Genomic DNA, 13,459 nt, shown 5'->3' with positions numbered 1-13,459 from the left:
CAAGGCCAGAATGCAAAGGAATAGCCAGAAGCCCAGACCAGATCAGTGGGCTAAGGGTTTGTCAAAGGCAGAATCTGGTGACAGCTAAGGTGAGGGGGGCTCTGTCATTGGAAGCGAACCCATCACCCATCTCCGTTGTCATCACAGTTTATGTTTTCCTTGGCCCTTAGGATCCAGAAGTTGCCACGGCTGCTAGTTGCATCATCCAATGGACACCTTTATATCTACAATTTGGATCCTCAGGATGGAGGAGAGTGTGTCTTAATCAAAACCCACAGGTGAAGAGACTGCTTTTCAAAAGACAGCTTCTGTCAAGAGCTGGTTGCGTAGAGCTGTCCCTTCGCCAAGAACAGCGACAAGCTTCAATGCCCTTGCTTTGATTTGTTCTTCACTGGCAGTCTCAGTGGCAAACCCCTAGTGGGCTCCTGCTCCGCGCTGGGCTCTGTGTCAGGCGGCCTCAGCCTGTGGTAGTCATCTGGAAAAGTGCCAGGATTAATAACGCACAGGACGGTCCCCCCTCGGCCTGTCCTCCTAACATGACCCCGAGTTCACAGTGGGCATTCAAACATGTTCCCTGCCACCAGGCGCGGTGGCTCACCCCTGTAATCCCAGCACTTTGGGAGGCCGAAGCGGGCGGATGGCTTGAGTCCAGGAGTTCAAGACCAGCCTGGGCAACACGGTGAAACCCCATCTGTACCAAAAACAAATACAAAAATTAGCCGATGTGGTGGCACACACCTGTAGTCCTAGCTACTCGGGAGGCTTAGGAGGGAGAATCACCTGAGCCTGGAAAGGTTGAGGCTGCAGTGAGCCATGATCACACCACTGTGCTCCAGCCTGGGCAACAGAATGAGACCCTGTCTCAAAAAAAAAAAAAACCTGTTCCCTGCGTGGAATTGGAAGGTGCTCTACCAGGCACGTTGACTCATGACTCATGCCTATAATCCCAATACTTTGGGAGGCCAAGGAGGGCGCATGGCTTGAGCTCAGGAGTTTGAGACCAGCCTGAGCAATATGGGGAAACCCCATCCTTACAAAAAGAAAAAATACAAAAATTAGCCAGGCATGGTGGCGCATGCCTTGTAGTCCCAGCTACTCGGGAGGCAGAGGTGGGAGGATCACCTGAGCCCAGGAAGGTCAAGACTGCAGTGAGCCATGGTCACACCACTGCCCTGCAGCCTGGGCAACAGAGTGAGACCCTGTCTCAAAAAAGAAAAGAAAACAAAAGAAAAGCATTCATGACTTCTGTGAATGGGCACGACTGAGCTCTCCTGCTGTGACCAGGGCACCAGAGCTGCCACTGCCCCCCACTGATGGCCACTCTGCTAGCTAGCATGTCCTCACCTGTGTGTACTGGGAAGAGCAGAGGACCAATGTTTGTTTAGTCAATATAAGAGAAAGGGGCCACTTTGACGGTGTGCAGCTGCCCCTGGCGGTTTCAGGTCGCTTCAGCTCATCCTGGCCCAGCAGCGTGTGGGTAGGTCTACAATTTAAACCCACAGAGTTGGCGGGCGGATTACCTGAGGTCGGGAGTTCAAGACCAGCCTGGCCAACACGGTGAAACCCCATCTCTACAAAAAATACAAAAATTAGCCAGTTGCTGTGGTGGGTGCCTGTAGTCCCAGCTACTTGGGAGGCTGAGGCAGGAGAATCACTTGAACCCAGGAGGCGGAGGTTGCAGTGAGCCGAGGTTGCGCCACTACACTCCAGCCTGGGTGACCTAGCAAGACCCTGTCTCAAAAATAAATAAATAACCCACAGAGCTGAGCACAGGCTTCCTCATGCTTTTCCTTTGGAAGGTGTCCTAGATATATGATGATTTCTTTTTTTCTTTCACCCCCTCTTGATTGTCACAAGTAGCTTGCTTGGCTCAGGAACAACAGAAGAGAATAAAGAAAACGACCTCAGACCTTCCTTACCTCAGTCTTATGCAGCAACCGTAGCCAGACCAAGTGCATCTTCAGCCTCCACGGTGCCAGGTGGGTGGATGCGGGGCCAACAGGGGAGCATCTCCAACAGTGACCTCCCTCCCCTTCTCCCTCTGCCCTCCCTCCCCTTCCCCCTTCACTGTTACCTGGGGGTGGAACGCCCTCCCTCCCCTTCTCCCTTTTCCCTCCCTCCCCTTCTCCCTTCGCCCTCCCTGCCCTTCTCCCTTCGCCCTCCCTGCCCTTCTCCCTTCACCTTCCCTCCCCTTCTCCCTTCGCCTTCCCTCCCCTTCTCCCTTCGCCCTCCCTTCCCTTCTCCCTTCGCCCTCCCTCGCCTTCCCCCTTCAACCTCCCTCGCCTTCCCCCTTCACTGTTACCTTGGGGTGGAGCACTCTTCTTGAATTTTTTCTTTCCTCACAGGTGAGGCCATGGTAATAGCCTTTAAACGTAGGACCCTCAACCTGGCAAGGCGTTGCATAATATGGTCTTTTTCCTAACAAGTGCTGTTAACCCTTTGCCTCTTCAAAAATTGCAATGAGGCCAGGCACAGTGGCTCACACCTGTAATCCCAGCACTTTGGGAGGCTGAGGCGAGCAGATCACTTGAGGTCAGGAGTTTGAGACCAGCCTAACTACCATGGTGAAACCCCATCTGTACTTAAAAAATACAAAAATTAGCCGGGCATGTTGGCACACACTTGTAATCCCAGCAACTCAGGAGGCTGAAGCAGGAGAATCACTTGAACCAGGGAGGTGGAGATTGCAGTGAGCTGAGATCATACCACTGCACTCCAGCCTGGGTGACAGAGTGAGACTCCGTTTCAAAAAATTAAAGCTAAACTAAAAATTCCAAAGTGCCTGTAGTCCCAGCCACTCAGGAAGTTAAACTGAGGCAGAAGGATCCCTTAAGCTCAGGAGTTCGAGACCAGACAGGGCAACATAGTGAGACCCTACCTCAACAAAGCAAACTTCAAAGAGGTAGGATGTTTCAGACATCTGAAGTGGAAAGGCAGGTCAGGCTTAAAGACAGCAGATGGTGAGGATTATGGCTTGTCCTAGGCACAGTCCCTCCAGGGGGAAGACAGCCCGCCCCTCTGCTTCCTTTGCCCTTTATTTGAGCTCCCACTCCCCACCCGCCAGGTCATGGCATAAAAGCAGATGCCCAGGGCTTGTTTCATGTCTCTTTCTTGGTTTCCAGGTTATTCCGAGGACGGCGGGGCGCTGCGAGGAGAAGTTATTCCTGAACATGAGTTTGCGACGGGACCAGTGTGTCTTGATGATGAGAATGAGTTTCCTCCTGTGAGCATCAGGAACCCGTAACGGGGCAGCTCAGTCTGTGTGCTTAGAAGGAAACCTTCGCCTCATACGAGAGGCGGAGTCCCTTTCCCTGTTTTCTAGTCTATACCAACTAATCCTCTGCTCTGGTATTTGGAAAGCCCTAGGATATTTGTTGTACTGTGTGCTTTGAATCCTACAGAGTAGCCTTTAGGTGTCGAGCTAAACCCTGATGGCATTAGAGTCACTAATCCAGGGAGTCTTGGTGACCTCCCTCCAGCCAGAGGCCTGGAATCTCTTATTTTGCTCCTGTGGCATTGACTTTGCTGCCTAGAAGGTAGGAATATGTGCCTTGCGTAAAACTTATTTTCCTGAGGCTTCCGTGGATGCTTTTGCAGAATGCTGCTTTCCTTGTGCTGGAGGGGATGGTTTCAGAGGGCTGGGCTGTGTGTTCAGGACTCTGAGCTGAGTTGCTGCACTCTGCGGACCAGCTTGACCCTCACTTACCTGCAGCTCTGACTGGCAGACCTGCACCTCCCCAGCAGTTGCAGACACTCATTAAGAACCAACTGGCCGAGTGCAGTGGCGCACACCTGTAATCCCAGCACTTTGGGAGGCAGAGGCTGGAGGATCGCTTGAGCCTAGATGTTAGAGACCAGCCTGGGCAACATGGCAAAACCCCATCTCCACCCAAAAATAAAAAGGCAAAAATTAGCCGAGTGTGGTGGCACATGCCTGTAGTCCCAGCCGTTCTGGAAGCTGAGGTGGGAGGATCACCTGAGCCTGGGAGGTCGAAGCTGCAGTGAGCTATATTGTGCCACTGCGCTCCAGCCTGGGTGAAAGAGTGAGACTCTATCTCAAAAAGAAAAGAAAAGAAAAGCAATTGTATGCTCTGTGGAGGGTGGGAGGTGCAGCGCAGGAGCTTGCCCAAGCACCTTTAGCTGGGTTTCCCAGCAACCTGCTCAGGCTGTTCCCACAGCTAGGGCCCTGAGTGCTGGCTGAGTGCTGGGCGTGGCTTCTCCCACCACCTGCAACTGAAGACAAGATTCTCTCCTGAGTGCCTGCCAGGGCTTCCTCAACTTCCCATTCTTCAAGCTCCCGTCTGGAGTAACATAGACCGCTCTTGTGAGTTTCAGTCAAAACATCCCAGATAGCAGCCTGAAATCATTGCGAGATGGACGTACTGATTTGTTCTGTTTTTGAGACAGAGTCTTGCTCTGTCACCCAGGCTGGAGTGCAGTGGCGTGATCTTGGCTCACTGCAACCTCTGCCTCCTGGGTTCAAGCAATTGTCCTGCCTCAGCCTCCTGAGCAGCTGGACTACAGGCGTGCACCACCACGCCCAACTAATAGTTTGTATTTTTAGTAGAGATGGGGTTTCACCATGTTGGTCATGCTGGTCTCAGACTCCTCACCTCAAGTGATCCACCCGCCTCGGCCCTCCTACAATGCTGGGATTATAGGCGTGAGCCACCACTCCTGGCCGGAAGTAGCGTTTGGGCCAAGACTTGGAGCATCAACTCCTAGAACCAGAGAGGAGCCGCCACTCGGGCACTGAAGCAATGCCCATTAGGCTTTGTTATGGAAATGTCTCCTGATCATGGTTTGTGTCCGTTGAGATTCCAATTGTAAAAGGCTGGAGTGCAGGTCTGGCTTCTTTCTCCGGCAGGCAGATCCGTAGGAACCCTCTAGTGAGCACATTTGGCTTAGAAAACAAAGCTGCCGTGGGGCCCCGAGTGCAGGGCTGGGAGCTGTTGTTTGTGATCTCCCACATCGGCTCGTGGATCACAGCGTGAGCTTTTACATTTGTGGCTTTCAAGAGGCAGGTTGTCAGAGACGTGGCTGGCAAATGAAGTTTATATCTTAGTGGCAGAGAGCAGTTGTTCTTAAAAATACTAATTATAAACGTCAACACCTCTGTTGGCATGCTGCCTAACTATAAACCAGGTGTTTTACCTTTGGGTTCTCATGGCCCCAACTGGCCTTAAAGGGTATTTTCTACACCCTCAAAAGGCAGTGGTTATTTACCTGAAGTTGAGTCTTCCACGAACCAGAGCACTCTCGGTCAGACACTGTGGGGACAAATGTGGCCACTCTACTCTGTCAGGGTTTACCGCATCCAGACACTTACTAGGTTCCGTTTCACTAATTTTGGTAAACGTCTGTGATTACTATAAAACATTATCAGATTCTTCATTGTAATCACAGTAAACCTTGCAACCTCTTATATTTACAGAATTGGGGTAATTTGGATATTGGCATCTAGGAGGTAGTTCCTTGCCAAAGAACCTGTATAAAATAATAGGTACCTTGTGCAGATCATTGATTTGGGGTGAAAAGGAAAAGGGGAGGTGCTTAATTGAAGAACCAGTGAGAAAGTTTGTCCTGAGGCCTGTGTGCCCATTCAGTGCCAGGAAGCTGGGCATGAGCCAGTTGTTTCTTCTCCCTCCTGAGGACCAAATGAGAGAAAGTTGGTTGAAATTGCATCAGGAATTCTTATTTATACACAAGAAATACTTCCTGCCAGTGAGAGTGGTCACCGAACAAGGTCCCTAGAATGGGTGTTAGACCCTTGTGAGTGTCGGGCAGCCCCTGTGTGCAGGGCTGTGTCGTGGCAGCCACCAACCTCTCAGCCTGCCCTCCAGCCTGCAGGCAGATGGTGATGAGGGGCAGTGCTCCCACTAAGGCACTGTCTCAGTAGCCGGCAGGCTTCTCCATCTCATCACGTAAGGACCAGAGGCACGCGTGCTCCTGGGATGCTCTGTCAACATGGCCCATCTCAGTCATGCCTGAATTGGCAGAAATGTTCAATGAGGGATGCTGGGGAACTTCCTCTCTGTGTTCTTATTCTGAATTGTTATGCCTATTGCAAATCTCTGTGCAGAATTCACATCTTTACTCACATTCCTTAAAATCTGCTAGGACCACAAAAGGCTCTTGGAGTCTCAGCTTGGTTAAAATCGCCTCTCTTGCAGCAACAAACATACAGCCTTGCCTGAGTAGTCTGCTGCAGGAGCTCTGTGAGCCGCCACCTTAAGAAGGCGGCTCATCACTAGCGATCTTTTTAGAACATACACTGACACTTCATATACTGATCACGCTTGCCTCTTTTGCTCCGAGAGCAGTGAAAGAAAAGAGACTTGATCATTTCTGGTGCCTTAGAAAGCTGCTTCATTCAGGAGGATGAGAAGCTTTTGTTTCAGGAACAATCCAACCTGTACAAGTCTCTGTATTTTGTGAGACTAGTCCCAATCTTGTGAGCAAGAGTCAGGAAATCAAGCCCAAGGGTATAAACTGACCTTACCTTTTTTTTTTTTTTTTTTTGAGATACAGTCTCACTCTGTCCCTCAGGCTGGAATGTATTGGCGTGATCTCCACTCACTACAACCTCCACCTCCCAGGTTCAAGTGATTCTAGTGCCTCAGCCTCCCATGTAGCTGGGATTTCATGCCACCATGCCCAGCTAATTTTTATATTTTTAGTAGAGACGGAGTTTTACCATGTTGGCCAGGCTGGTCTCAAACTCCTGACCTCAGGTGATCACCCACCTCAACCTCCTAAAGTGCTGGGATTACAGGTGTGAGCCACTGCACCCAGTCTAAACTGACTTTTTTTTTTTTTTTTTTTTTTTTTGAGATGGAGTCTTGCTCCATCGCCCAGGCTGGAGTGCAGTGGTGCGATCTTGGCTCACTGCAGCCTCCACCTTCCCAGTTCAAGTGATTCTCCTGCCTCAGCCTCCTGAGTAACTGGGATTACAGGCACGCGCCACCATACCCGGCTAATTTTTGTATTTTTTAGTCGAGATGAGGTTTCACCATGTTGGCCAGGCTGGTCTCAAACTCCTGACCTAGTGATCCACCCACCTTGGCCTCCCAAAGTTCTGGGATTACAGGCGTGAGCTACCGCACCTGGCCTAAACAGACTTTTTAATAGTGATTGAGCAGTCCATGTTTACAAGTAAGATGAGCCTTTAAAAAATATATACATATACATATAAATACATACACACACACAGATATTTTTATACAGTCAGTATTTGCTAGAACTGTGTCATACTTGTCTACATCTAAATAAGCTGGGTGACTGTTCTGTGGCCATGAGCGAGGTCAGATAGAAAAATTCCACAGTGCCCAGCCTCTCCCTGCTCACTCTGCATGGGCACAGACCTGTTCATAATGCACCTGCCTCCCAGCCTCTTTCTGAGAAGAGTAAGGCCATTCTGTTTTGATTTTGGTAGATAATCTTGTGCCGTGGAAATCAGAAGGGCAAAACGAAGCAGTCATGATGAGAAGCACACCTCAGAAATCAGGACATCCCCCTATCAGGTGGTTTTGGAGAAAACAAGGAAGGTGGAAGAATGGAGTGCAATTGTGTGAGCAGAAAGGGGGGCAGGAATCCCGGGTGCTGCACTGCTTAAACCACAGGACCTGGTTAACTCCTCACCAAGCTTCCCACGACCCTGGTTGCCAGTGGGCGTGGGAGACATTGTATACACATTATGCTATTTAAAATATGTTCAAACCATAGTGTAAATGCTAATTAACCATATTGGTATATAACCAGAATTTTATATTAAAAGGGGCCTCCTTTTTAAATATATGCTGTGTAAAAAATGTACTTATAGGAACATCTCTTTGAATTGTATTTCTTGTATATTACATACTTAGAGAAACTATTTTAGCCAGGCAAAGTCTTTTTTGGCTGTGACTGGAATAAATCATTTATTACTGGGAGTCCCATTTTGGACACTAATAATAAAATCATGGCAATGCATTTTTGAGGTTTTAATATTTTTTTATTTCCTCGTGGTAATAGGGGACAGGAAGAACTCTTTAACATCTTTTAAATACAATCGTTTCACCCTTAAAAGGAGAGGAAGGGGATTGGGCCACAGACTTACCCATGGACTCGTCTGCTCTGAGATCTGGAAAGTGACCTAACTTTGGTCTAAATCTGTGCACTGTTTGCTAGAAATGTAGGATTTCAGGCTCCACTCGAGACCTACTGAGACAGAATCCAGATTCTCACAAGATCCTAGGTGATTTGTTTGCATGTTAAAGATGGAGACCAGTGAGTACACTGGTGTGTGGAAGGAAAAAAAAAAATAGAGAAGCTCTGCCCTAGATACTAATTAGAATGGATTTACACGAAAATGACCAGAGACACTGGAAACCAGAGAAACAACGAAACTAAAATGTATCGAATATCTGTTCTGTGTCAGGTAACGTGCCAGGCATTTTCATGTATGCCTTTATTTAACCCTCAAAATCAACTTGCAGGTTAGGTTAAACAATTGCCCAAGTTCAAAAGCTGCAGCCGGCACCTGTGCCTGACTCCAAAGCCCGTGTGCTTCCCATTAGGGCACACTCCCTGCCCAGAGCCAGCACGGCTCAGCTGCTCTCAGGCCAGCGTGGAGGAGGGACAGGATACAGAGGGGATATGCAAGGCTAACTCCAAAACCAAATTCCAAGACTAAACTAAAGCGTGTGTTTGTAAAGAGGGTAAAAATGAAGTTTAGAAACAAACTTGCCTAATTCCCAGATATCCCTCCTTGTCTGTTATGGGGCTTGACAGCGGCAGGCAACTTGGTAGGGATTGCAGCAGGGAGTTACTGAAGGGTCCTGGGTGTAATCTGCACTGGAGATGTTGTCATTGGCAATGTCTTGAAGGACGTCTGCAAGAACCTTTCTGACCTTGGGCAGCACGGCCTGGTACTCCGCACCACCTCTTTCTAGAGGCACAGCTTCTGCGATATCGTCTTCCAGGTTGAAAATCAGAGGAAGCTTATGCTGCAGCTCAGGCCCGATGCTCCCATCACATGCTCTGGCTCCACCTAGAGAGAGAATGACAACAAACACCTCGCTAACCCTGACAGTTGCCCTATGTTGTAAAGACGAGAGCTGCAAGTGATTATACATTAATGCAAACATACCAGATAACCAAATGTTCCAATGATGGCTCTCTCTGTCAGAGAAATGACCTTGAGAAATCTATTTGCTCCTTCCAGTGATGATCCTGTGGTCCAAAATGTTTTGCTTTTTCATTTCTGTTTTTGTTTTTTGAGGCAGGGTCTGGCTTTGTTGCCCAGGCTGGAATGCAGTAGCATGATCCTAGCTCACTGTAGCCTCAGCCTTTTTGGGCTCGAGCGATCCTCCCACCTCAGCCTCCCAAGTAGCTGGGGCCACAGGCATACACCACCACACCCAGCTTCCCCCCGCCCCCCCACCAGAGACAGGGTCCGCTATGTTGCTCAAGCTGGTCTCGAACTTCTGGCCTCAAGCAATCCTCCTGTCCTAGCCTCCCAAAATGCTGGGATTATCAGCAGGAGCCACTGCACCCAGCTTAAAACGATTTGGAAGTTCTCCTTGAACTTGCCTTCAGAGCCAGTAGAACATTCATTCAAGTATCTTTATTGACACAAAATCAGGATATAATTTTTTTTTGTTTTTTGTTTTTTTTTTTTCAAGTTGGAGTCTTGCTCTGTCACCCAGGCTGGAGTGCAATGGCGCAATCGTCGGCTCACTGCAACCTCTGCCTCTGGGTTCAAGCAATTCTCCTGCCTCAGCCTCCTGAGTAGCTGGGATCACAGGCACCCACCACCACGCCCGGCTACTTTTTGTATTTTTAGTAGAGATGGGGTTTCACCATGTTGGCCAGGCTGGTCTCGAACTCCTGACCTCATGATCTGCCCACCTCGGCCTCCCAAAGTGCTGGGATTACAGGCATGAGCCACCGCACCAGCCAGGATATAATTTTTTTAAGTATCTTTAACCTCTGCCCTTTAAGAGTAAATTTGATTTTTTTGAAAATCGATTTCTTGACTACCAATTGGTGAATCAAGTAGAAAGGTAGGTGAGGAATTTCACTTTGGGTTGAAGATGACAGTCTTATGTGGATTCGAATCTGGCTGTGAAAGCCATCTAGAAGAGGAAGGACAAAAATGTTTGGAATGACAGCAGCTTCCTTGGCTCTTCATGATTCCGATGACTTGTGTGTGTGTGTGTGTGTGTGTGTGTGTGTTTGTTGTTGTTGTTGTTGTTGCCTTTGCTATAGAAAAAGTAGTTAAGGTGTCTGATGGAAATAGATATAACATAATTAAATAAACAAAGGGAATTAAGGCAAAAGATAGCCCTCAAAATTACAAGAGTTCCTAAACACTGACTTTGCTTCTGAGCTTAGCAGCAGCCAAACATTAATGAGATAGAAACTTATCAGTTGCTCAGGAGAAGCAGAGCTTTTTCTGACACTAAGATCTGAGAGAAATTCTTCCAGTGGCTCCTTCTCCTACAGTGGACCCTGTAGGATAGAATGCTCACTGGCATTCTTACAAAAAACAAAACTGATATTAGGATGGTTCCACTGACGACTTCTTATCACATCCTTTACTATATGATGAGAGCAGGTGCCAACATGCAACTCAGTCCAAGGAAATCTATAGGGGCAATGCCATACCACCTAAGGATTCAGGCTTCCGGTCCAATCTGGCCAGAAATAAAATTTGAAATATTTAGGAGAATGAGTAGATCTCAAAGCCTTTAGACAACCCTTTATTACTGGATTTCCTCCTGTGGCTGAGAGTCAAGTTGATCAGTAGAGATTAATAGTTGTTGTCTTTGCCTTGAGTTTGGAGTAGAACTTGATTATTCTTCATTGCCAGTAAAAGGCAGTGATGTGAGCTTTGACAAACAGTTCATGCTAGGAGTAGACACTGTGTCCTAGGACTGAGGGATTTGCCTAAGATCAAGGGAAAAATCTGAAAGACTCATCCTAACAAAGTGTAAAACTAAGGCTTTATAAGTTCAAGGGAATCGACTACTGATTAACTGCCAGTGAAAACAAAAATCCCCAACACTCTCAGATAACAGAAATCAGAATTGCTACGATGCATCACCAACAATGTCCAGCTTACAATTTTTAAGGACGGCTAAATAGGAGACTCCCAGTTTCTAGTCTGGCAAGTAAGGAGGTCGGCATTCATCACTTCATTCTAACAAGTAAAAAGCTGAACAAACTAAAAAACCAACAACTCGGCCAGGCACAGTGGCTCACGCCTGTAATCCCAGCACTTTGGGAGGTTGAGGCGGGCAGATCACAAGGTCAGGAGATCGAGACCAGTCTGGCCAACATAGTGAAACCCCATCTCTACTAAAAATACAAAAAATTAGCTGGGTGTGGTGGCGGGCACCTGTAATCCCAGGTACTTGGGAGGCTGAGGCAGGAGAATCACGTGAACCTAGGAGGCGGAGGTTGCAGCAAGCCAAGATCGTGCCATTGCACTCCAGCCCAGGCAACAATGCGAGACTCCATCTCAAAAAAAAAAAAAAAAAAAAAACCAACAACTCTTATTAGGTCTTTCAGACAAATGAAGTCACAGGGCAAACTACTGCCCCCAAAGTCAGAGAGACAGACAAGCAAACAGAAAGAATCACAACTTAGCAGAGCAGAAACCCACAAGCAGAAACCTCTGTAAGAACCAGTGCCAGGAGGAGGGAAACCCTGCACTGTAATTGACAAATTGCTGGAGGCTCAGTGTGGACAAGTCTGAGGGACGAAAAACTCCAGTGGGGCCCAGTTGTCAAGTGCCCCCTCCCTCCACACCCAAAACACACGCACTTTTGTGAGTTTTACCTCCAGGAGCTCAACCAAGTTCTTATAGTAAATATTGGAGAAACATCTCTTCATCCTTCCAAAAGAGGTAGAAGAAAAGTAATTTTTAAATATACCAAAACGTTCTAGTTTTCTTCACGAGGCCTGCCCGGGGAAACTATTTTACCAGAGCTTAAATTACTTAGGTTTTTCTCAGAGCCTAACTGACCTAAGGGTAGGGAGATCCCAGCTGTAGTCACTCTAGCTGTTCCACCTAAGGGGAGGGAAGGGAAAGACTAAGAAGCATTTGTGAAGTTCACAGTCCAAGGATACAGGCTCATCAAAACACTAAGATTCAATAATAACCTACCCAAATGAGAGGGAACCAGAAAACCAACTCCGGTAATATGACAAAACAAGGCTCTTTGGCACTCCCCTAAAAAATCACATTAGCTCACCAGTAATGGATCCAAACCAAGAAAAAAATCCCTGATTTACCTGAAAAAGAATTCAGGAGGTTAGTTATTAAGCTAATTAGGGAGGCACCAGAGAAAGGCAAAGCGCAATGCAAGGAAATCCAAAAATCAATACAAGAAGTGAAGGGAGAAATATTCAAGGAAATAGATAGCATAAAGAAAAAACAATTAAAACGTCAGGAAACATTGGACATACTATAGAAATGCAAAACGATCTGGAGAGTCTCAGCAATAGAATTGAACAAGTAGAAGAAGGAAATTCAGAACTCAAAGATAAGGTCTTTGACTTAACCCAATCCAACGAAGACAAAGGAAAAAGAATAAGAAAATATGAACAAAGCCTCCAAGAAGGCTGTGATTATGTTAAATGACCAAATCTAAGAATAATTGGTGTTCCTGAGGAAGAAGAGAAATCTAAAAGTTCGGAAAACATATTTGGGGGAATAATCAAGGAAAACTTCCCTGGCCTTGCTAGAGACCTAGACATCCAAATACAAGAAGCTCAAAGAACACCTGGGAAATTCATTGCAAAAACATCATCGGATAACCTATAAAGGAAAACATGAGACAAAAATACCAGGTATCCTATAAAGGAAAACCTGTCAGGATTAACAGCAGATACCCTACAAGCTAGAAAAGACTGGGGCCATATCTTCAGCCTCCTCCATCAAAACAATTATCAGCCAAGAATTTTGTATCCAGCAAAACTAAGCATCATATATGAAAGAAGGATACAGTCTTTTTCAGACAAACAAATGCTGAGAAAATTCACTACTGCCAAGCCAGCACTACAAGAACTGCTAAAAGGAGCTCTATATCCTGGAAACACATCAAAATGGAACCTCTTTAAAGCATAAAGCTCACAGGATCTATAAAACAAAAATACAATTTAAAAAGCAAAAACAAAAAACCAAGGTACATGGGCAACAAATAGCACGAGGAATGAAATGGTACTTCACATCTCAATATTAACACTGAATGTAAATGATCTAAATGCTCCACTTAAAAGGTGCAGAACAGCAGAATGGATAAGATCACCAACCAACTATCTGTTGCCTTCAGGAGACTCACCTAACACATAAGGACTCACATACATTTAAAGGGGTAGAAAAAGACATTTCATGCAAATGGACACCAAAAGTAAGCAGGAGTAGCTATTGTTATATCAGACAAAACAAACTTTAAAGCAACAGTGGTTT

At 46.9% G+C, this 13,459-nt stretch overlaps 2 protein-coding genes and 1 long non-coding RNA gene across 24 annotated transcripts in view; 1 reads left to right on the top strand and 2 right to left on the bottom strand.

The window, feature by feature from the left end:
• The window catches only part of WIPI1 (WD repeat domain, phosphoinositide interacting 1), a 38,150-nt gene extending 30,179 nt beyond the window's left edge, over nucleotides 1-7,971 (top strand). For both annotated transcript variants that reach the window (XR_012426063.1, XM_015438763.3), the window contains exons 10-13: nucleotides 171-278; nucleotides 1,861-1,979; nucleotides 3,123-3,223; nucleotides 7,436-7,971. Coding sequence is in view for 1 of the 2 variants with exons in the window: in XM_015438763.3 (XP_015294249.2) it covers nucleotides 171-278; nucleotides 1,861-1,979; nucleotides 3,123-3,223; nucleotides 7,436-7,483 (376 nt within the window). In the remaining variant the exon portion in view is untranslated. The remainder of the gene's footprint in view (nucleotides 1-170; nucleotides 279-1,860; nucleotides 1,980-3,122; nucleotides 3,224-7,435) is intronic.
• Nucleotides 361-878, bottom strand: LOC141408848 (uncharacterized). The gene is made up of 3 exons (XR_012426065.1): nucleotides 781-878; nucleotides 599-691; nucleotides 361-475 (listed from the first exon to the last, which is right to left on the bottom strand). It is a non-coding gene; the product is annotated as an uncharacterized lncRNA (long non-coding RNA).
• Nucleotides 7,972-13,459, bottom strand: part of ARSG (arylsulfatase G) — a 147,456-nt gene continuing 141,968 nt past the window's right edge. For 19 of the 21 annotated variants that reach the window (XR_012426057.1, XR_012426056.1, XR_012426061.1 and 16 more), the window contains one exon: nucleotides 7,972-9,031. Coding sequence is in view for 10 of the 21 variants with exons in the window: in XM_074020227.1 (XP_073876328.1) it covers nucleotides 8,757-9,031 (275 nt within the window). In the remaining 11 variants the exon portion in view is untranslated. Of the gene's footprint in view, nucleotides 9,032-11,826; nucleotides 11,882-13,459 lie in introns of all 21 variants that reach the window. The other 2 variants (XR_006692976.3, XR_012426055.1) reach the window with 1 other exon arrangement.

Source organism: Macaca fascicularis, chromosome 16, assembly GCF_037993035.2.
Source record: "Macaca fascicularis isolate 582-1 chromosome 16, T2T-MFA8v1.1".
Taxonomy (NCBI): domain Eukaryota; kingdom Metazoa; phylum Chordata; class Mammalia; order Primates; family Cercopithecidae; genus Macaca; species Macaca fascicularis.
Note: the sequence above shows the minus strand (reverse complement) of the source record. Positions and strands in the feature narration are given on the sequence as shown.